This window comes from Chenopodium album, chromosome 2 (assembly GCF_948465745.1).
Source record: "Chenopodium album chromosome 2, dcCheAlbu1.1, whole genome shotgun sequence".
NCBI classification, from domain to species: domain Eukaryota; kingdom Viridiplantae; phylum Streptophyta; class Magnoliopsida; order Caryophyllales; family Amaranthaceae; genus Chenopodium; species Chenopodium album.
In genome coordinates this window covers 32738700-32763523 of record NC_137835.1, presented here as the reverse complement: position 1 = coordinate 32763523, position 24824 = coordinate 32738700, and the positions used below count along the sequence as shown (strand labels likewise).

At 35.6% G+C, this 24824-nt stretch overlaps 2 protein-coding genes across 2 annotated transcripts; one reads left to right on the top strand and one right to left on the bottom strand.

Annotated features, from left to right (window-relative positions):
• The first annotated feature begins 948 nt into the window (after positions 1 to 948).
• On the top strand, positions 949 to 10938 carry LOC145571305 (cation/H(+) antiporter 20-like). Its single transcript, XM_081630366.1, has 5 exons — positions 949 to 1001; positions 4119 to 4308; positions 4437 to 5465; positions 8673 to 9632; positions 10366 to 10938. The coding sequence occupies exons 1-5, from the start codon at positions 949 to 951 to the stop codon at positions 10726 to 10728; spliced, it is 2595 nt and encodes an 864-aa protein (XP_081486492.1). The 3' UTR covers positions 10729 to 10938.
• A 798-nt stretch (positions 10939 to 11736) lies between these two features.
• Positions 11737 to 24467, bottom strand: LOC145598011 (putative ADP-ribosylation factor GTPase-activating protein AGD6). The gene is made up of 3 exons (XM_081654301.1): positions 23368 to 24467; positions 23182 to 23259; positions 11737 to 12515 (listed from the first exon to the last, which is right to left on the bottom strand). The coding sequence occupies exons 1-3, from the start codon at positions 24205 to 24207 to the stop codon at positions 12012 to 12014; spliced, it is 1422 nt and encodes a 473-aa protein (XP_081510427.1). The 5' UTR covers positions 24208 to 24467; the 3' UTR covers positions 11737 to 12011.
• Positions 24468 to 24824: the final 357 nt, after the last annotated feature.

The window sequence follows — 24824 nt, the reverse complement described above, 5'->3', positions numbered from 1 at the left end:
TTATTATATTGTGCACTCTACATCATTTATTAATTACTACCCTTTTAGTCAAAATTCGTAAGATAGATAAATGCAAAACAATCCAAATAAGATAAGTGTGAGTGATCCAATAAATATGGGCTTTTTATTATTTTTTTTTATTTTTACAAAAGAACTTACAAACAAACTAAAAATGAAAACACAAAGTAAATCACGTCGACACGCCATCCTAGCCAAACAGTGAGCTTGAGCAACCGTAGACCTTGCAACCTTCTGAACGACACATAACCAAAGCCTCAATAACTTTCAGAGCTCCTACTAAATCCAACGGACAGAAATATCCTTGGGAAACTAAGACCGAAGCAGATCAGATCCACCACCAAAGAACAATCAGTAAGAATTTGTAAAGAGGAATACCTATGCTTCTTGACATGGCGTAAAGCAAAAAGACAAGCCTTCATTTCAGACTAAAACGCAGAATTAGAGCTACAATCCTGTGCCCCACCCCCGATTTGAACATCATAAGCCATATCCAAGAATACCCATTTAGTACCTGCATTATGACTGCCAGAACTCCAGGCCCCATCAAAAGTAAGATTGACTATACAAACATTCGAAGCATTCCCTTAAAGAACTGCAGAAGACATAGTACAAGAAAATCCAGGAGGAAACACAGATTTAATATTATATTTGAACAACAGAACACCTGTCCACCCAACTAGAAGTTAGATCCATAATACAATCAGGAGAATAAACCGCGGAACGAAACCTCATAGAGTTCCGAGTAAGCTAGAGGGCCCGTAACAAACTAAAAAAACGATCTAGCTTCAACCAGTCCTTGTCATGCAGATACTTAGAAAGAACCTCAAGAAACTACTGTTCAAAAGATTTATCTTGGGGCATATTCAGGGCCAATCCACAAGGTTGATCCTCCCATAAACTTCAAGTAAAAGGATTATCTCGAAAAAGATGAGAAAGAGTCTCCAGATCCTGATGACAGAACCCACATATGGAATCCACAGGTAAACCCTTTCGAGCAAGCAACAAAGCAGAAGGCAACGCTTTATGGATAATCTTCCAAGCAAAAATTTTCTACTTCAGAAGTAAAGGTGAAGCCTAGAATTGCCTCCACCAACGTGAGTTAAGAGCCAAAGGTGACCGCTGGTCACCATTCTCATAACACAAGGAGCACACATATGCAGTCTTCAAGGAGAACATCCCATCCCTGTAAATTTCCAATAAACAAAATCATCGATTCTTTCTTTAGGTCATTCAAGGCCTAAATTAAGGACAGTCGTAGAGGAGGAAACAACCGATTAATCATACTCATATTCCATGCGTTCGAACGCACATTAATTAGATAAAAAAAACAAAGGATGGGGCACCCATGCTGTTCACATTATCCTTAAACTGAACCTGAACCTGAACCCTAGGCACCCAACTATTATCAAGAATACTAATATTGGTACTACACCCCACCTTCCACATCAAACCATGACGAAGGGTCTGAAAACCCTATAACACACTACGACAACCCAAGACGGCCTGACCGTCTTGGAAGTACCATGAGAAGGCATCAAAGACAGATACCTTAATGTTTTACAAGAGAAAAAAAAAAGGTAAGAGAAAGTATTTCAAGGTTTGTATGAGAATGATGAATTAGAATGATGTTGTTATAACTCATGTGACACAAACACTTACAAAATCACGAATACTCCACCACATGAATATTCGCTTCTAAAGCTTAAGTTAGTAGACGAAAACAAAAAATCTATGAAGAGGAATTGAAGTAGAGAGAAGTTGAGCGTTTTTGGGCGACATGTCTTAACCCTTAGCGCGTAGCTCCTATTGGTTTAGCAAACGTATAGGATGAAAAATGTACCATTATATGTATAATAGGTGACAGGTGGTAAGTATTTTAGGGAAAAATATTCAATTTATAGGATGGTAGAAAGTACCACTACATGCATAATAGTACACAAAAAGTACTATTCAAACAACTTATACTTTAATAGGACATCATACATGCATAATGGTACATTACAATGTACCACTGTAGAGTAAGTTTTTTCCAATAGCTTACCGAATTTATATTTTTACCCTCATATATATTTTGTAAATACATAGGAGCTATGTGATGAGATGCACTCAAAGTACATACGTAATGAATGTAACTTGTTTCATCATTTAATGATAGGGGTATTTATAGTGTTACAATTTTATGTGCAGTACACGCACAATGCACACAAAATTTTAGAGTGAGGGATAACTCAAGTGGTTAGAGCTCCCGTCTCGGTTTCAGGTTATCCTGGAATCGATTCTCATTATCCGCCCTCGTGGCTCTCTAAACAACCAAAAAAAAATATATTGTGTTCATTATGGTTTAAACCCTAAAGCACCCTATTTTGCCGCCTAATACACAAATGACACGTGTCATGGATAACGTACTCTTTTGGGATTTTCTTAAGATTTAGGCTTTAATGCCTTTTTAATTTCTTTTCTTCTAATGGGTCATAACTAATAAAAAGAAATAGTGTGGATAACATTTATAAATATATATATATTTTTATGTTTTAACATTTATATATATTTTATATATTTTGGAGTGGTAAAAATAGGGGGTGAATTTAAAAAAAAAAACAAATTTATGTTCTAGCACCCTATTTTTCCGCCTAATACACAAATGACACGTGTCATGGATAACGTACATTAATGCCTTTTTAATTTCTTTTCTTCAAATGGGTCATAACTAATAAAAAGAGATACTGCGGATAACATTTATAAATATATATATTTTTATGTTTTAACATTTATATATATTTTAGGAAAATTTGATAAATACCACCATCTATTGTTGTCAAAATTGGAAATACCACCTCAAGTTTTTTTTTTTTTTTTTTTTTGTATTTTACCACTTAGTTTTTTCCTAAACTTTTGAAACTCCCACCTCTTTTCTTAGATGATATCATTGTGGGTCCCACATATGCGTTTTCCCTCTATTTCCCTCTTTCTTCCCTCGATTTCCCCTGTTCCTCATCTTCTTCTTCCCTCTCTTCCAATTTTGTTTCTTGAATTTGATGGCGTGTACAAAAATTTGCGCAAATTAGATTATAATTTATGCAATCTAACCTAAAACAAAGTGTATTGATTAGATTAATTAGGGTTTGGGTAATTAATTTGGGGGTTTTGCTAAATTGGAAAAATTAGGGTTTATGAAGTTAAAATTGAATGAATAATTAAGTGGACAATTAAACAAGTAATTACCACAAAAACACTATTAAACATGCAATTGGGGGCATGTGTTTACTGAGTACGAATTTTAGGGTTTACCACTGTCATTTACAAAAACAAAAATGAACGAAAAATTACCTCGATTTTGTCTGTTTCCTCGCTGACTTTCAACACCAGCATCAAATTCCAGGTCCCCCCTCTACAATGCAGTTGATTTGGCTTGTTGAATGTTAAAAATGAGTGAAAATGAGTGTTAAATGTTAGGGTTTAACAATAAATTTGGGTGGGTGAGAGTATAGTGATGGGTATTGAAGAGGAGAGAGATGAAATTGAAATAAGGAACTTGAGGAACAGGGGAAATCGAGGGAAAAGAGAGGGAAAGAGAGGGAAAACGCATGTGTGGGACCCACAATGACGTCATCTAAGAAAAGAGGTGGGAGTTTCAAAAATTTAGGAAAAAACTAGGTGGTAAATTACAAAAAAAAAATTAAAAAAAAATAACTTGAGGTGGTGTTTTCAATTTTGGCAACAATAGATGGTGGTATTTATCAAATTTTCCTATATTTTATATGTTTTGTAGTGGTAAAAATAGGGGTTTTTTTTTTTTTTTTTTTGAGCTTAATATAAAAAAAATGCAAAAACTTAAAATTTATTAGTCAATGAATAATTGTCAAAAAATGTATGTACTAAAATTATAAACAAATTTTTTATATTGTATTCTATTGCAACTTTGCTCCATTTTCTAAATTTTATTTTGAAGTCCTATGGACGGCGTGACATATTCTTCCGTAATTGTGCTTTCAAAGTCTCAAAGATGCACAAAATTTCACTATATATATAACATCCAAACTTTATACTTTCAATACATAAAACTTTTCCAACATAGTCTTTTAGCAATCAACTTAAAGAACAATAATAATAATGTTAAACATAACAGCCATCAAAACTGCCTCTGATGGCATTTTACAAGGTGATAATGCCCTTCAAACCGCCTTCCCCTTACTCATTATACAAACTACCTTGATCCTCGTCGTAACCCGCCTCCTCGCTTTCGCCTTCAAGCCTCTCCGACAACCCAAAGTCATTGCTGAAATTGTGGTATGTACTCATAATAAATCATACATAATAACGAACGTATAATTATTTTCCTGATTAAGATTCATATGTATGTCGTATTAAGTGGTAATTATTCTTTGTATAATAATGATTTATTTAACATTGTATAGGGAGGTATATTGCTGGGACCATCCGCATTTGGCAGGAACCAACAATACATGGATAAAATCTTTCCAAAATGGAGCACACCAATTTTAGAATCAGTTGCTAGCATTGGTCTTCTTTTCTTCTTATTCCTAGTAGGCCTTGAGTTGGACCTAGGCTCTATTCGTCGTAGTGGCCGTGAGGCCTTCACCATTGCTATAGCCGGAATAAGTCTCCCCTTTATCGGTGGTGCGGCGGTAGCTGTTATACTCCGCCGCACCATCGAGGGAGCTGACCGAGCTGGTTACGGTCCTTTCCTTGTGTTCATGGGAGTTTCACTCTCTATCACCGCCTTCCCGGTTTTAGCCCGTATTTTGGCTGAACTCAAACTCTTGACCACCAAAGTAGGGGAGACAGCCATGGCAGCGGCCGCTTTTAATGATGTAGCTGCATGGATCCTCCTTGCTCTCGCCGTTGCTCTTGCAGGCAACGGCGAGGCAGGTGGTCATAAAAGCAGCCCGTTAGTCTCGTTGTGGGTGTTACTAGCCGGGGTTGGGTTCGTAGCATTCATGTTCTTGGCTGTTAAGCCCTTAATGGCCTGGATGGTCCGACGTTGCTCAGCAGAGCAGGGTGTGGTGGACGAGCTTTATATTACTATAACCCTAGCCGGTGTACTCGTGGCCGGGTTCATGACCGACTTTATAGGCATTCACTCCATATTTGGAGCATTCATTTTCGGTTTGATTATCCCTAAAGAAGGTGATTTTGCCGAGAAGCTACTAGAAAGAATTGAGGATTTTGTTTCAGGCCTATTGTTGCCACTGTACTTTGCCTCTAGCGGTCTAAAGACCGACGTCACAAAGATCCAAGGGGCCGTCGCGTGGGGTTTACTCGTACTGGTGATCGCGGTCGCGTGCTTTGGCAAGATTTTTGGTACCTTTGTGGTGGCTAAGTTTTGTAAAATGAAGGCTAGGGATGCGTTAGTCCTTGGTGTGTTGATGAACACAAAAGGTCTGGTCGAGCTCATTGTCCTCAATATCGGAAAAGAAAAAAAGGTTTGTACCTCTTACTCTAGTAATTTAATTATTACCTCCCACATATGTTGTTTATTATTGCAATTTTAGTAGTGTTTAATCAATTGTCTTTAATTTGCACGTTCAATAAGTGTATGTTGTATGCATGTCAACCTTAGCTTAATTAAGCTTAGAATGTTCATAAATGCTTGCATGTTATGTAATTTCCCACCTTCATTAACAATCAGTTAAGCAAAATGAACAACAAGATATATTATAGACATTTTACTTCAATTTGGTATCTTTGCTCACATGTATGATGTATAGTTGTGTAAGCAATGCTAGAAATAAGGTTGTATTTTAGCAACTTGCTTGAGAATTACTGTTCTCCTCTATTAAGTGACAAAACCAGCATGATATTGATGACTTTATATCCAATGTAAAATATAATTAATACCTCTGTTTAACGTAGTATAATTATAATATATATAATGGAACCATAAACCAAATTCGCGTCAACTACTAAACTAGGAACATTTTGATCGGATCGGCTTTATCTCTATATATGTGCATATGATACGATACGTTGACTACATACACTCAATGATTTATATTTAACAAAAAATATAGTATGTGTGATTTTGTTACATTTATCTTGATTTATAAATACTTATATTTTCATAATATCACATTTTTATGGTATTTACTAAATGTTAACAATAAGGTATATGAGTTTTTAAATGCATTAACTAGAGCAGAAATGTATTAAGTAAAAAAAAAAAAATTGTAAGTACATGAATAAATGAGAACTCTAGAAATCAAATTTTGCTAAGAATATTTACTATGTACACTAGTTATTGCTTTCTAGTTTCAATAATCCTTTTCAAAAAGATTATATTATGCCACTTGGCTTAAATTAACCTTTTTTTTTAATCCAACTTATAATCTTTCAATACTTTTTCATACTCGTATTTGGACCTTATTAAAAATTGAAATATATGATAGGATATTATTAGAGAATCGTTGCTAAGATTTTTTTTATTATTATTATTTTTTTATTAGACAGTTAAATAAGTAATTCAAGTACTTCGTACTTTGCAACTTTGAATTGGTAACATTACATTTGATAATAAAAGTAATGACAAGCTAGCAAATTATTGAGTTCCATTTAAACTTGAAGATGTGGACACAATTTACAGGGATAGAAAACATCATAACCTTGTTCACAAGTTAATGTTTGACACGTAACGAATCACAAACTAAAAAGATCCGTATAATCTTCACTTTAATATAGTTCTTCTTTTCTAATGGCTTATGTTAACATTTTATTTTCCATTGACAATTTGACATAGTCCTCTAAGATCAATGATGTTCATAGATCAATTTTTAATCCTAATATTAGTAAGAATTATGTTGAAAGTTGCTGTCTTATAAGTCTAAAATGCAGCCACCGGCGTCTTATTATACGTCAAATAATTGATGCAAATTACATTAACAATGATAATTTAATGACTTATTAAATTGCAATAAATAATATAGATCAAAAATCTTAGTTTAAGCATCCAAGTTGAAGTATTTAATTTAACAATTTTTTAATACATTTCCTCATTTCCAAGTAATAAGCAAAAATTTATTTGTCTACATAATGGTATTTAGACTTGTGCCTCTACTTCTATTAAGAGAAATATCAAAGGATAATTTTAAAATATTCAAAGTCAAACTTACTTAATAATCTAACGTGATATTTAATTTCATTGTGAAGGGATCTGAGTATAGGATTGGTTAAATTATATAGATTCAATCACCAGATTCTTAATTTAACGACTTAGCTTTTTTGTTTGGCCTGACCTATATACAATGTAGTATTATTTGTCTAATTGTCTAGAAGTGGAGTTCACAACACTAACAAATCTTCCTTGTGATTTGACATCCTAGAGGGAGGAAATACAAGTCAATCAGACTGATTTACAGTTTGTGCAAATCAGGGGTCAATTTCGTTTATTCAGTCATATTAGTAAGGGCAGTTTGGTCAGCTTTTACAAACGTTAATATTAATTGCCGTTACCTTCTGTCATGAGAAATAATTCAGAAACTTCGCCACTTTCCCTAATTCGAAACCCTAAACTGAAACCCAAACCCAAAAACTACTTCTTCCTCCCCTACACCACCACCTATGGCATTGTGATTATGACCTGACAAGTGTTAGAATTTTAGCTAAATAGAGGAAGTATTATAAACCAATTTATATGAATTATGAACTACAAAATGTACAATAGTGACGTATATATGGTTTAATATCTCAACTTCTTTGACAGTCAACTGTCCAACTATAATTAATTGCTTCCTTCGTCCTTAAACAAAAGTTTTATTTTCTTAGTGCATAAATTTTGTGTAGATGGATTGTAGTGTTACGTTATACTGATGATTATAGTTAAATAGTGATTAAAGGTGGTATGTAAGTATTAACTTTAAGGAAATACAGAGTAATACATTAAGAAAGTAATAACGTATATTTAGAAAAATTATAAAGAATGAAATTTTTTTACACATGGTGTCAAAAAAAAAAAAAAAAAAAAAAAAAAAAAAAAAAATTACATATGAAGCAAAACCAATAATAAACACGGTACATCAATGATAAATTTCATGTGGTATATTAGGTTACAGAATTATTATTATTCTTTCTCCATCCAAAAATTATTTGTTTTTTTTTTTAATGGTCAAACTTTAATACTAGTCATTCTTGATTATACATATAATAACATGATTAACATCTATTATCATTCAAATTTAATTTAAGATCATACTCTAAAAATAAAAAATAAAAAATAAATAAATAAATAAATAAAATTCTCTCATTTTTGTAGTTTCTTTGCTACTATTAGCAGCTGATAATTCATACTCTAATAATACGGAATATGACTCCCTCTGTCCTAGAATAATTGAGACGTTTGACTTATTTTTATCAACTTTGGGCTTTTTTTTTAAATAACATATAACATAAATTGTTAATTAGTAAGTTGTTGAATTTATTTTAATATATATTTTGGATTATCATGTTTTTGTTAAAATTTTATTTTATATAATATCAATAAAAGGTGCTCAAAATTAGTTGAAAAAAAAAAAGTTAAGTGTCTTAATTATTCTTGAACATAATATTTATCATTTTTTTTTTGTAAGTTTTTGCTACTATTACCAACTAATAATTTCTCCATTTTCCTTTTTTTTTTTTTTCCCTTCTTGTGGCTTCAGGTTCTCAATGATGAGATGTTTGCAATTTTAGTGCTAATGGCACTCTTCACAACCTTTATAACAACACCAATAGTAATGGCAATCTTCAAGCCAGACAGTTTTGAAACCCAAAAGAGGAAGCTTCAACCTGATGCATCTGTACATATGGACTCTAGCACTACACCGGCAACCTCGGCTTTTAAAGAACAGTTCAGAGTCTTGGCCTGTGCTCATGGTCCAGGGAACGTATCCGGCCTAATAAACCTCATCGAATCAACCCGAAGCACGGCCTCGAAGAACAATCTTAAACTCTACATTATGCACCTTGTAGAGCTCACTGAACGTTCTTCATCTATTCTCATGGTCCACCGCCTTCGTCGTAATGGGTTCCCGTTCATTGACCCAACTCGACGTCGTAGTCAAGTTGAGGTACATGACCGTGTAGCTTCGGCTTTTGAGACCTACGCTCAATTAGGCAGGGTTATGGTTCGTCCTGTGACTACTATATCAGCCCTTTCGACGATGCACGAAGATGTTCGACACGTGGCAGAGGGAAAGAGGGTGATGATGATCATAATGCCATTTCATAAGATGTGGAGGAAGGATGAAGAAGGGGAGATGAAATTGGTGGAGAATTTAGGGCATGGATGGAGAGGTGTGAACCAAAAGTTGCTAAAGAATGCTCCTTGCACGGTTTCGGTATTCGTGGACCGGGATTTAGGTGCGGGTCGTGTAGCTCAGGATGATGCACAAAGGCAGCTTAAGGTTTGTGTTATATTCTTTGGAGGGGCTGATGATCGAGAGGCTTTGGAGCTTGGGGCTAGAATGATCGACCATCCCGAAATTCGGGTTACGATTATAAGGTTTGTAGAGAGCCAAGGAAGGGATGCTAACAATGTCAAGCTAATGCCTTCCCCTGAAAAGTGTAGTGATAGTAATTACACATTCTCTGTTGCTGCCATGAATCGAACGGAGGAAACGGTGAGCTTCCTTAACTTTTGCTACCGTTTTTTATTTTCAGTTTTCAATCCTTTTGAAATATAAAAAATAATAATAATAATAACGCAACTATGTCCGAGTAAAATAAAAATTAAAAAATAAAAAATTTCACTCTTCAATTATTAGTTTTTAAAAGTAACATGATTAGTACAAGAATTTCTAATTTAATAGTTAGTTAAAATACAAATTAAATTATATGACTTGAAAAATATAAAACAAAAAATGAGAACTGTGTGTCTAGCGTGCAGTTAGTCGCATCATGTGATCGTTTATAAAATAATAAAGAAAGCGATCTAATACTAGCCAAGTAACCCCTATAATATTGACCAAGTAATCCTTATAACGTTGATAAAGTAACCCTCATAAGTTATAACACTATTCAGGTAACTCCTATAACACTAATGAAATAATCTCGTGAATGGCTGGCCACACGATGTGACTGACCACATATAAGATTTGTGAAACGTGAAACTAGCAAAGATATTGAACGGACAAGTGATAGTGAGGGATAGCTCAAGTGGTTAGAGCTTCTCTCCCGGTTTCTGGAGATCCTATGATCGATTCTCACCCCCCGTCCTTGTGGCTCTCTATACACCAAAAATATTGAATATACAAGTTTAATGATTCTCAACCCCTGCCCTTGTGACTCTCTATACACCAAAAATATTGAACGGACAAGTTTAATTATTTTGACACTTTTTACTTTGTGATGTAGGCACTCGATGAGGCAATGGTGGAAAATTTCCGCAACAAATGGGATGGAACAATGGAATTCATACAAAAACAAGCTAACAACATAGAGGAAGCAGTGTTGACACTTGGTCGAAGTGGTGAGTACGACCTTATAGTCGTAGGCAAAGGTCGTTTCCCTTCGACGATGGTGGCCGAACTAGCTGACCGCCAAGCCGAGCATGCCGAGCTAGGGCCTATAGGGGACATCTTATCATCAACTAACAATGGCATTGTGTCATCTGTGTTGGTTATTCAACAACATGCTTCGGCACATGTAGAAGAGATGCCTGTTGATAAAGTAGTTGAAGGTGATGTTAATGTCCAAGATGCTACTAACCAAGTTTGATAATCTTTTGGCACAAAGTCTACAACATGGTAAATAGATTTTAACGTTTAGTGTTGTACTGTGCACTGTACAAAATTTGTGTCTCATTTCTTGTACTTTAAATATATAATTATAATATGAAATATACGGAGTACCATAATTTCTCATATTATTTGTTCAAATTTTTAGAGTTGTTGGGTTTTTTTTTTTTTTTTTTTTTTTTTTTTTTTTTGATTTGATACAATGATAATCGGCGAGGAGTTAGAAGAAAATAACAGATTACGGCCATACGCATGCATGGGCATAAAGGCATTATGTTGCATATATTCAATGCGAGGTACCTCTACACTCGTATAATTTACTAGGCTGGAAATAAAGCTCTTGCAAAGGAGAAGATAGAAATGTAAGGAAAAACTTAATTTTGGAATCCAAAAAACCAATGATCAAATTAAAGCATTTTGAAAGTTGAGCTCCTATCAATTTTTTGATGTTAAGAGAGCCACAAGGGCGGAGGTGAGAATCGATCCCAGGATTTCCTGAAATCGGGAAGGAAGATCTAACCACTCGAGCTATCCCTCATTCTCAGCGCCAATTAGTTCAGTTCCTAATTTCCTTCTCTCATAAACAATTCATTTCAGCTCTATTGAGTTCAGTTCTGCTCCAATAAAAACAGGTCTTAAGTCTATGTATGATGTATCAAGATTAAGTGTAGGACAAGTAGGTGCAAATTAACAAACATTTAAATGATAATCTAATAATTTAAGTTATGTCAATATAAATAAATACCAATTTTTTATTGATCAAGTTATTATGTATATCTTTAAAGGAGTAAAAATCAAATTTTATTGTGTGACTGCAATCATATCAAGCTTAGAAATATTAGAATTACTCTTAGGTAGGTTGAAGTTATGCTGAAACTGTTTGACGTACATTAATATCATTGTACACCCGTTGTACACAAATATTATTGTAAATTTGTAAAATAAAATGGCCAAAGGAGGAATATAAAGTTATAAACTAACAAGAATATGAAGAAAAAAGCCTTGTCAATTTTGATTCCAGTGAAATTTGAAACAAGAATGGCCTATAATACAAATCGAAGAGCAGAAGAAATAAGAAAATATATCGTTGACAAGAGTAACTAGAAGAAAACAGTCTGAAAAATAGCAATAATTGATCCAGCTCGGTCACAAATAAATGTTTTTAAGGGAAAATCCCTCTTGTGGGAAGTTGTACACATATAGACTAGAAGCAAACATAAACACCTTTGTATTTGAAGAATGACTGCTTCAACACGAAAATCTTCAAAGGAAGCCACCCTCACCCCATTTTGCATCTGATTTCCCAATATGGCCAGAACTTTTATTAGTCGAGCTATGGTGGAAATCGTCAAACTCATCATCTTTGTGGTCATCCCAACCAGCCCAATCATCATGACTTTGGGACGATCCCCCCTTTTTAGAACCTTCCTTCCAGTTGTCCTTTTGGTCCCAATCATCCCAAGATCCTGAGCTGACTGCATTATTTTGTCTGCCAGACGAGGATTGCCCGCCGGCTGAACTTTTGTTCCATCCCTGGGATTCCTGCCTAAAGTCCTGATAATATCCATTCCTTTCGTTTTCAGTTTGATGTGGGTTATCAGTCTTCCAGTTCACCCCGCTTTCCCGTGTAATCTCCTCAACCTTCTGAGAAGCTATTGCCATGACACCTCTCATGATGCCCCATGTCTTCTGACCTATCTCAGAAGTCTTAGCAGTGACAACATTAACAGTTTCATTAACCTTGTAATCATAGCTACCTTCGCGAACCTGTAATAAAATTTCAATGAATTCAGAAACAACATAAAGTACTATTTTTCAGAAAGACTGTTTTATTACTGTTAACTAACAGATGTTAGAACGATCAGTGTCAAACCAGGCTGTTCAATTTAAGAGAAATGCCAAAATTACTCAACAAAGATCAAGGATTAAGTATATCGACACTTACTTGAGCCAGATGTAGTACACAAAATATTTAACTTCAATTACAAATGTAAACCTAAGCTTTTTCTCTTCTAAGTACCCCGTTACTCTAACAAAGATTCGAACAGTGTCAAACCAGGCTGTTCAATTTAAGAGAAATGCCAAGATTACTCAACAAAGATCAAGGATTAAGTAAATCTACACTTACTTGAGCCAGAGCCAGATGTAGTACACAAAATATTTAACTTCAACTACAAATGTAAACCTAAGCTTTTTCTCTTCTAAGTACCCGTCACTCAAACAAAGATATATAGACTTTGCCTGGCTCTCTAATTTTTACTCAACTCAATTATCTAGATCCAAATTCGATAAGAAAACCTATAAATATACAGGGAAATCCAAAACGGGGATACTATGATACAAAGATGGGCTTAAGATAATGAAGGACATGCCAATCTACCAAGTTCATAATGAAGGACATGTCAAACCCCTAAATCTTAGGGTTTTATGTTTCATGAGTGTTATTGAGTTATAGGAAAGTCCATGTGTCAGAAAATGAGCCTTGGTGAGTCCAACACTTAAAGAAGAACACATAACCAACACTTGTATAAGTGACTTGACCTAACTTGCCACTGGTCACTAAATTGAATTTATCATCATTAGGAACCATATCCTCAATCAGGAGTTTATTGCTGAATAGCTAATTTAGCCATGAACTAATTTTGAACATGATCATCCTGAAGACTCCAAATAATTTCTGTTTTCTAGAATACACTGATAATTAAGCAGATAGAAGATTCCCTCACTATCTTCATATGAAACACTTCGATTGAAACTTTACGCTATTCACAATATACATTCTCTATTTTCTGACGATATCAATCAATATATATATTAAAACTCAATGACAACTGACTGATGAGTGACATTTATGTCACTCTTAGGGAGTAGTTTTAGAGTCATTTTCGTGTTTATTTTATCTTATTTTCCCTTTCTTTCTCTTGTTTTCTCTTTAATAAAGTTTCTTGTTTATTTGGTAGTGTTGGAGCGTTTTAGTTTATTTTCTTTATTTTATTAGTTTTAGTCTATTTTCGTATTTTATTTTACTTTATTTGCTTGTATAGTTTTTGTTTTATTTTTATTAGTTTAGTTTTATGTCTCCTATTTTCTATTTTATTTTATTTTATTCTTTGTTATTTATTTTATTTTATTTGTCGTGGTTTTGTTTTATTTCGTCCTTTGTTTATTTTCATTTTATTTTATTTTATTCTTTGTCCCAATTCTCTCCTCAATCTTGCTCGTGTTTGTAGGTGTGTTCGGGTTGACGCTCGATTTCCATGTTCAAATCAAGTTCGAAGTTCAAGGTTCGAGGCGCAAACTTGAGCCAACCCAAGCTGCTGCCTCCTATCCTTCACCCCATCTCTCTTAACCTCCACCACACCAGCACCACAGCCAATCCACTCCCCTGCTTCATCCCTGCTCCACCAACACCAACAGCAACACAACCAACCACCTGACCACATCACAGCAGCTCCCTCGACCAGCCACACCCCTCACAGCTGCCGCAACCAATACACCACCTGACCACCTTCACGTGCAGCCCTAACCCCAAAACCAGAGCAGCCCGCAACACCACCAACAGCACCTCCATCTCCCCTGCTCACCCTCACCTTCAACCACCAATTTACAGCCTGCAACCCAAAAGCAGCCGCAACAGACTTACCACCACTCACCTCCATTTCCCCTGCTCCAATCCGCACCAACACCCCGTAACAGCCACCATCACAATTCCCTCTCCTTCACTCGCGCATCAACCACCACGCCTACCACCATCACCCAATTGCAGCCGCATCTCCACTAGCCGAAACCGCAGCAACCAACTTCACCACCGCCCCAATTTACACCCGCAATCAGCCGCACCTAAACCAGCAACATTTAAGCAACCAATTCGCACAAGCAATTCGGCCCCTCAATTAAGCAAATCAGAACAAATTGAAAATCAATCCAGTTCGAGCATACCATTTGTGGTTCGATCGAACTTCGAGTCAGAGACTTTGTGGGTTTTGTTATTCGAAGAGGAGTGGTCGAACATACCCATGGTTCGACCGAACCAACCCCGTAGTTCGGCCGCACCAACCCACGGTTCGACCGAACCGCTCCACGAGCTATGCACATGGCTTTTAATGAGGATCGAACGGCCTCGATTTGATGATGATGGTTGATGAACGGTGGTGATGGTGGTGCGTTTCAATGGAGTTTAGAGCAGCCAATTGATTTTGAAGAAGAAGCTCGGGGTAGCTGATGTTTTGGGGGGATTTTGGGGATTTGTTTTTCTTATTTCTTTTATTTTTATTTCCTTTGCTTTTCCTTTTCTTATTTTCTTTTCTCTTTTATTTCTTTTCTATTTTATTTTTCTTTTTATTTTCCTTTTCTTTCTTTATTTTATTTTTCCTTCTTTTATTTTTCTTACTTTTTGGCTAGCTTAGTATAAATACCCAATTTTTGGGGTAATTAGAACAATTCAATAACTATCTATTCCTCTCTCTAATTAGTTTTAGTTTTAGGTTAGGTTAGGGTTAGTCTTCATTGGTAGAGAGAGAAAGTGAGGTTTTCTTCATTAATGAACTTGGATTTTGAAGAAGGAGCTTGTTCAATCCTTTGTAGACCTTCATCTTCAATTAATGAGCAATTTCTTACTCTTTCTCTTTACCTTTGTTCTTGATTTTGTTTATTTGCTTTTATTTTTCTTCCTTGCTTATTAATCATGTTGATGCTTATTGATTTGATGATTGATATTGTTTTCAACATGATTTGTGAGTAGTCATTTAGCCAAGGGTGTGGGGATGGTGTAGTTGCTAATTGTTCATGCTTTTAATGTTGGGGTTATGTTAATGGTGATTAAAGTCTTTGCATGCTTGATATTCTTTGGTCTTTCTTGCAAGTGCACATTGTTAGTTGATCAAAGATGAGTCTTTACTAACAAGTAACGGAAGTTGACTTAGTTGAGATTCATTACTATCGATTGTTATTTAATAGTACCTCCTAGTATATGGTTCTAATGTGGAAACATAGAGGCTATGTTAGGAGAAGCCAATTGACCCCGGAAGGCGGCTAGATTGGACCCTTTACTTCGGTATTCATGCATGTTTAGTTTACCATTGATATGCTACTTTGTTATTGTATGGTCAAGCGTCAACTTCACCTACCCATTTCCCTTGGTGCCTTAATGTTTTATTTCTTGTTTTAGCATTTTTAGACTTTAGTTTATTTATCCCCTATTCCGGACTAGCTTAATTGTCGATAACATTTGGTGGTGTTTACCGTTCTCTGAGGTTCGACCCCTATGCTTGCCTTATACTCGTATTAGGTTTGTTTAGGTTGTATAAATTGTATTTGATCTAGGGATAGACAATTGACGACGCGTTCATTACCTTGTCACTGACAAGGATTGTAATCTTGTCACGTGTCGCCAATCTCGCCACGTGTTGACATGTCACCTATAATAAATAATTATATATTAATGTTTTCTCATCAAAATTTATAATTTCTTAGCATTAATATTTGAACCCTTAATCTCTTATTCATTAAAATTAAACTTTAACTAACCACCACTCCATTGACATCTTATGATGATAAAATTGTATTAAAAAGTGTTATTCATATTCATAAATTCTAAAATTTTAATTGTGGACTTATATGTGTGTATTTTAACAACAATATGATTGAAAAATTAGTTTCATTTCTTTGATCTGTTACTCAACCGTAATTCATATATTTTATAGTTAATTAAAATATATAACCCAAAAATGCAAAATAATTTTATAGATTTTTTTTTAACCACAAAATATGTTCACTAGAAGTAATTTATTATGATAGCTGAATAATAAAAAAAAAATCCCTTTAACAAATAAAACAAACTTATACAATATATATCATTTAGGTCGCTGCATATTAAATAATGAATTTTGATGTTCAATTATATTTAAAATATTTAATAAATGATATTATTTTATAAAGCCACCAATTTATATTTCACTTGCTTTATTTTGTTATTATATTTTATATACAAACAATGATCCGGGGCATCGCCCAGGCCAAAAACTAGTTTTGTTAGTCAAAACAGTCATGTAGGCTCATTTTAGATTGGTTTTTACATACTAATCATCAATTTTTTACAATTTTCTTATAGATAATTAAAAATAATAATGGTTGAGAATATGCATAAGCAAGAGTGAAAAAATGAAAAGATTTCATCCATAGAAAAAAAAGGCTAAAGTATTTTGTGATAAAGTAAGATAAATAACATCTAAAACATTACATTATCACCAATGATGCTAAGGACAAGAAATAACAAATCAGTAAACCCTGGAAAAGCTAGCTCTCATATTCAGAATTCTCAAAGCAAAAGACATGGCAGCAGCACATCTGACCACACAGAACTATGGATCAAAATTTAAGAATCTTACAAAATACAGTTTCCACTCCAATAAACATGTGAAAGATGAATCAAAGACGGGGGTATATATTGTCCCAGGCATATTAACCTACACCCACTACTAGCATGTCCTTTTTCATAGCTCCACACCAAAATTTGTGTAAAAAACAGCACATTTGTATCCTATGCTGGCAATCTCCGCCTAGAAGAATATATCTGGTGGCTGATACATTGACAGCTAGAGCACATCAATGCTACAAGCCTACAATTCATCACTAGTAATCTAGTATGCTATGCCCTTCCCATTTTATCACATAGCTTCATTATAGGCAAACCGTGCACATCATCTAAACCATAACCCACGCTCCCACCTATAATATAACCATGCACATCATCGTCAAAAGGCAACTTTGTGAAAACATATGACTTTATGGTCAAGCCATCATAGAAATCTATAATATATTCATCAGATAGCGAATCAAAGTTAGGTAATAATTCTCAATGAAATCACCAATTTTTCAGGAGAGATAAATACAAAAAAGACACTACTACTCTCAAAATAGCAAGGATCGTGTACTTATCTAACTTGCTATTTAACCGAACAGATAGTTAACCAATTTTGTAATCTCAGAAATCTCATACAACCTGCCTAGATAGTTTGGATCCATGACTAGTAATGTACCCTTAAACTCTGACCAGAAATGAAAGTCTAATCAATAGTACAACAAATAAAAGACATGCAAATATATAGTTATTAAAAAGAACTTGAGCATAAAATAATAAAAACACGACAATAAGCAATACAAATATTTGTAATCTATACATCAAATATGTTATTCACAAATACACTTCTCCTCAATGGTGGCACCTAAGGACTAGAAAATTGTGTGAATAACTCCTTTGAAAATTAGATAAGATGAATTTCTTTTTAGGAAGTTCATTTAAGCCGATGTCGATTTTAGGTGAGTTAATGTGTTAAAATACTAATATACCCTCTATTTCTCTAATTCTTGTTCTCTCTACTCCCTTCCCCATACCATACCCAGCTCCAATGATGCTCCAACCACAGAATTCTCTCACTCCATCATCATCTTCTCCACTCAAAAAAGACAAAGACCATCAGTCCACTACCCATCTTCTTTTAACTACACCACTGGCATGACCCCCTCCCCCCTCTCCCCCACTTTCTCCAACAACCCCATTTTCTCCCTTCCTCTCCTATGACTCCATTACCTCCACCATTAAACGTCCCCTTAGACATTCATCTTCTTAGAAGCAACTTTACTTTAAAAGTACTCTCCAAGCATTCCTCTCTGATGCAAACTCCACCCTTTTTCTCATCTAATCCTCCAATTCTATCTCTAATCCTCTAACCATATTTGAACCCTAAAGTAGTTCCATACCATTTTCCTCCAATTTCACCTTTGGCTCCTTCGAAATTGTATGAAAGGGGAATCTGAAAACGATAGTCCACAACCTACGTCATCTCTAGTGTCACAGGTCTAGCGTGAGATAACCATCGATATCTAACTTTGTGAGGTGGCGGCTTAATTGCTTGGATGGTTGTAACTCTCAAAAGGAAGAGGAGTGAAGGCTTGAGGTGAGGAAGGTGGGGGTAGTGGTACCCAAGCTACAAAATTGTGTGGGTGTGTGGTGAGGGTAGCTAGTTGTTCCATCAACTTGCCAAAGAGAAGGATAGGTGGGTAAGGCTAGATAGGGTACTTTTGTTAATTCCCTTCTCTTTCATTTCAGTTTATTGTATGTCCCAAACATAAATGAAATAGGAAATATGTTATACTTATAATTCAAAAGATAGTGAGAAAAAGGGGAGGGAATGCTTTATCATTCACAATAATCATGCTAGAAATCACAATTTTGGTACCATTCACTGTCCTGAAAAAGCAATACTCATATGCCATACAACGTGCTTGGTGTGCATAAGTTAAACAATTTCCAAATCTCGACTATGATTACATTTGAAGAGTTTACTTCTGAGGCATACTTTCTCCATTTATTTTTATTTTTTGTCACTAAAACTCTAACTTTTCCATTATTCAAACAATAACTTTGAGCATAGATTTAACTAATTTATAAACAAATAATAATTCCACCAAAAAAAAATAAACAAATAATAATATGTAAATTGGTGATAGATAAATCTTGTTGTATATTTCAAAAGTTTACTAAAGATAAAAGTCAAACATGAAAAGGTGTTGCAAGCTTGAAACTAAACGGGAATAAGAACAGAACTGATTTGTAGGGTATACATCGTAAATAACTTGTTGACATAACATCTTTTAATTTTTGTGAAGAGCTTAAAGATTAAAGAAGATTACATTGACAGTGAAAATTAGTCTACCAGTTTTGAAACCAACAACTCCTTTAGTCACAAAATAAACAATTTTCAAGGCATAGATTCTAGATAATAAGTTGTTGAGCTGTTATCGATTATTATCTTATAGAATAGATGTGATACGAAATGGTAAGGTGTTTTAATTGAAAAGTATATGTGATAGGAGATATTAGGATTCTTTTCATTGTATGTGTAAAAGAGTGAGGCCATAACTTGGTTATAGTGAAGAAATGGATGTATAAAGATATAGTGGGTCTTTCCCAAATAGGATGTGTTCAAACTAATCTAAGATGGAGGGAGTAATTCCTAACAATTCTGTATTAAAAGTGCTACCATGTATCAACATATTGTGACATTAATGAGCCTATTCTGTTGAAAAATTGTTAGTATACAAAAAATTATTAACAGTGGGCAACACATAGTACCTGTTAAAATTTTTGGAACCAGAATCTCATTACTTAAAATGAGAACCAGGGTACCATGTCATCATATATATTTGAATACCTTGCAGGCACTGTATTATTTAAGGGTAAAAAAAAAAGAACGCATTAATTATTTGGGTTTAAACAGTTCTATAATTTAACCTGGGTTTCAAAAATTCGCTTGGATTAAATTATGACTTGAGCTTTTATCTGTTTGTGGTTCCAGACTTAGTACCCAATATTGAAACCAGTGTTCACAAGGTACCCAACAGGTTGAAACGGGTACTTGCTCACCCCTGTATCATAAACATCAAATTCACAAGCCCCCTTTCATCAACATGTTTCACCACATCATAACCCTAATACAATTCCAATAGCCTCCTACTGCAACCTCCACCAGCTCACTGCCATTACCGACAATCTTATTACCAACTACTTTTACCACGACCATACCCACCAGAACAAACACGAACCTAATTACCCCCCTCTTCCACTTCATCAATCTCCAGCAACCCCTTCCTCAAACAGCCCATCATATATTACACACCACCAACCACATCACCACCCAACCTAGATACACAATATTACTCGTTCCTTTTTAGGTTCCCACAACCCAAAAAAAAAATATCTACACCATCATCCATCTGTTAACACTAATGGGGCATTTTGGGTACATATCAATCAGTATCATTGACTTGGCACCTTGGATATCAAAATCCAAACTAAATTACATCCTGAGTACTTTGACATGGCTAGTTACCCATTTTCATCTCATGCCCCTAACCACATAGATTAAAAGAAACTGTTATGGAATAAAAACAAATTGGCCAGGCTACAAATATAAGTTAGTAAATCAATTTCAGTGGACTCTTAATAGTCAATCAGCAAAATATTAAGCGCTATAGTCCAACAAAACAAAGAAGAGAATTGGCATTTTTTTAAGCCAAATGGACAACAGCAATTTTCAAAATCAAGAAGTCTGACACACAGAGCTTATTGCCTTCTAGTATTAACTTCATGAGAGACCAAGTCAGCAAGAGGAAGTCTTTAATATGCTAATCTTCAATAACGATATCATATTACACAAAAGATCAGCTTTGAGTTCCATCTGTTACGCATAACCTACGAGTTACATATGCAACATGCTAACACAATGAGGAGGGCATGCCAATCAATCAATCAATCAATCAATCAATCAAAGCCTTAATCCCAAAAGTGGGGTCGGCTAACATGAACCAAATTTGATTATTCCGTGTAGTCATCAACATAAATCTTTCTCCTCCATCCCTTACGATCCAAAACTTCATCCTCACGTAAATCCATGCACTTCATATCCTTCCTCACTCCTTCCAACCAAGTCATCTTTGGTCTCCCTCTTCCTCGTTTAATCCCTCCATGGTCCCACTCTTCCACTCTTCGCACCGGTGCACCCTCGGGTCTCCGTCTTACATGTCCAAACCAACGCAGACGATTTTCCCTTAATTTATCTACAATGCCCGCCACACCTACTTTCTTGCGAATAACCTCATTTCTGATTCTATCTCTTAAAGTGTTTCCACACATCCACCTTAACATGCGCATTTCCGTAACCTCCATCTTTTTAATATGCTCTTTCTTAGAAGCCCAACATTCTGTACCATAGAGCAACACTGGTCTTATGGCAGTCCTGTAGAATTTTCCCTTCAACTTTAAGGGAATGCTGCGGTCGCATAACACTCCCGTGGCCGCTCTCCATTTAAGCCACCCTGACTTAATCCTGTGGGTCACGTCTTGATCAATGTCACCATTCTTCTGGATGATCGACCCTAGGTACTTAAAACATTCACTCATGGTCAAATCCTTTCCATCCAAACTCACTTCATTGCTTGTCCCCCTCTGAGTGCCAAAACGACATACCAAATATTCAGTCTTACTCCGACTTAGCTTAAACCCTCTAGATTCCAACCTTTGCCTCCATTGCTCCAACTTGACATTAACCCCATCCTTAGTCTCATCCACCAAAACGATATCATCTGCGAACAGCATACACCATGGAACCTCATCTTGAATTGGTCTAGTTAATTCATCTAGAACCGTTGCAAAAAGAAAAGGGCTTAATGCAGACCCTTAATGAGGAGGGCATGCCATAGTGCATTATTTGCAAACGATACAATATTGTATATGATTGACAGTAAGGCATCAGTGATCAGCTAGAAGGTGATAAAGATACTGAAACCCAAAAAAACTCATGTTAATTAGACTAAGATAGATTTGCTAGAATTCAACTGAGTACTGATTAGATAAAAGCCAGTACTCAGAATACACTCAGAATATTAGGACTTAATCTTTAGTAATACAATACACTCAGAATATATTTCTAATACCAGAGTCAACATCCACAATTCAACAGAAACAGAATAGATAAAAGCCTATGAGGAAACCTCTACGGAATGTGTGAGCACGTTATTGGAAATTTATAAACCATCAAGGTCCAACACCATGCTATAACACATCAGCAAAGCTTAATTTGCTAATATCTCCTCTCTAACTCCAATGCAAGGGGAATCCATTCATTCTCTTCGTGTTTGACTAAATACTGCAAGTATAAATGTAATCAAAAATTCTCTCTAAAGGTTGCCTCCGTGAATCTCAACTTAAAAGTAGGAAGGGAAATGGAGGCTGTGCTCTCCATGTTAAATTTCGTATGATCAAACAGAGTACATCAAACGCAAGGCAACTAGATTTAAGGTTTATAACAGTAGCCATGCTCATCTTTCCTGAATATTAAGTTGAACAGAATTAAGCTAAAACGTAACCAATAGAGACAAAGCAAACAAAGAAGCTATCATCCAACTAAAACATTAAGGGGAAAATTTGAGAAAACCAAACCACATGACGCAACAATAACAAAAAATTCCAGCAAAGAGAGAATGCAGCATAGTACAATGAAAATCCAAATAAACTTCAACCTTGCAAAAGACATGGAATCATGGATAACTTAATACTTGTATATGTTACTCAAATGAAATCAAAGCTATCAGAACAGCAATTAGAGATATTATTATGTAGAAACATTTGAATGCCATATAAATAAGCAAAATAATACTCAGCTCAAAGCATTTTTTCTATGCCAGTTCATCCATTCAACCTAGCATTAAAAAATGACCACACCGAAAAAAATAACTTCAAACTATCAAATCATAATTTATCACCATCATCGTCGCCAAATCAGTTGACATTCTGATTAACACCATTACCATGATATACTAGGGACTACAGCATGGCCAAAGCAACAACACCAAAGAAACTGAAAACTTTAAATACCTTTGAAGTGATATCTTTTGTGCCTGCTTGAACAACACTAGCAGCTGATTGAGCAACCAAAGACAGCTTCCCAATTCCCTGATCAATCATTCATCAAAAAAGAAAGGACTAAACAACAATCATCCTAAAATAAACAAACAACAAAACATGAACTATAATCCCCAATCAATAAAACCAAACACACACCTGAGAAACAACAGAAAAAACATCACCCTGTGAATTATTATCCCTAGACATTGAAGTAGGGTTAGGATTAGGACTAGACCCAAACCCAACATACTTCCCTCCCTGAGAAGGAGGGACATTATCCGGCCTCGTCTCGTTCTCCGCCAACTTCCTAGCAAAGAAGCTATCCTTATTAGCTGCAGACTCCTCCAATTCCGCCCTCGAGTATATATCCGACGACGATCTTGACTTATGAGGAGCATGATTACCATTCCCATTCGCACTCCCAAATCCATTCGTATTCCTGAAATTCCCAGCAGACTGATTCCTCCTCATATCATTCGCGACACCGCCATTCGCCGCCGATCTAAACGAATCATCATTATCCCAACTATCCCAACCCCCACCATTATTACCACTCCCACTACTCCTCCCACCACCCAAAGGAGGTTTCTTACTACCACCGCCAACGGATTCCTTCACGACAGGCGGGTCTCGCCACGATCGCCCCTCGGCCAAAGCCGAGACCTTCTCCCGGTAAACGGAGGCAGCATTTGAGTTGTACTTGGCAACAATATCAGTTTCCTTGGGAATACCATACTGTTGTAAGAACAAATTAAGCTTATCATTACCACCAGCCTCCATCTTCTTAAGCTGGATCTCAGACCATGAATCCATGGTGACAGATCTGACAAAACTGATATGAACACCGAGACCTCGATGCTTCCCTGAACACTCCAAACACATGAAAATCCCGTAAGAAACAGATGCCCATTGTGGATTTTTCTGGGAACAATCAACACAAGTTTTGTTGCCTGTTTGTGATTGAAGGTCTCTTAATCTTCTAGAAGCACCCGCCATTGATGATGATGATCTTCCTCCTCCTTCTTGGGGTTGTGGAGTAATGGGGGGAGGAGGAGGAAGAAGAAGGGAGAGAGATTTGGGAAATTGGGTGAAACAAAGAAGAGGAGAGAGATTGGGAGATCACCGACACCGTCGATCGAAACGGAGGAGAGAGAAAGAGAAAGGGGGTGATGAGAATTGAGAGTTTTGATTAATTTTAATTGCGGTTAGGGTCGTGTTTGTTTCGAGTGGGAATTACGCTGTTTGGTGTTGTTCATATCTGGCAATTTGGAGGGGAGGTTTGGCGTTACTGGATGTGGACAACCCCTATCTACATTCTATAGGGATGGACGGATGGTCTGGAATGATGGCTCAAATGCTCAATTGAAAGTTCAAGGTTTTTTTTTTTTTTTTTCGTAATTTAAGAGGAATTGGTGATATTAATCCTAATTTTGATCAATTTACTTTTACCAATCACAACTTTGTAGAGCTTTGTGGGGTGATTTCTTCTCTTAGGCATGATCGGTCAATAAAAGTCAACGACTTAACACCGACTAAGCACTTGTTCTTTTCAACTTATTTCAAATACTTATTACTAATTCCTTAATAAATTTATATATGATCAGATTGATTCA

Coding starts and splice junctions, on each gene's coding strand:
- LOC145571305 (XM_081630366.1), top strand. CDS start 949: ATGAGAAAGAGTCTCCAGATCCTGATGACAGAACCCACATATGGAATC. Junction 1,002..4,118: donor CCCACATATGGAATCCACAG/GTAAACCCTTTC, acceptor ATCAACTTAAAG/AACAATAATAATAATGTTAA. Junction 9,633..10,365: donor TGAATCGAACGGAGGAAACG/GTGAGCTTCCTT, acceptor TTTGTGATGTAG/GCACTCGATGAGGCAATGGT.
- LOC145598011 (XM_081654301.1), bottom strand. CDS start 24,207: ATGGCGGGTGCTTCTAGAAGATTAAGAGACCTTCAATCACAAACAGGC. Junction 23,260..23,367: donor TTTTTTCTGTTGTTTCTCAG/GTGTGTGTTTGG, acceptor ATGATTGATCAG/GGAATTGGGAAGCTGTCTTT. Junction 12,516..23,181: donor CAAAAGATATCACTTCAAAG/GTATTTAAAGTT, acceptor ATTTTATTACAG/GTTCGCGAAGGTAGCTATGA.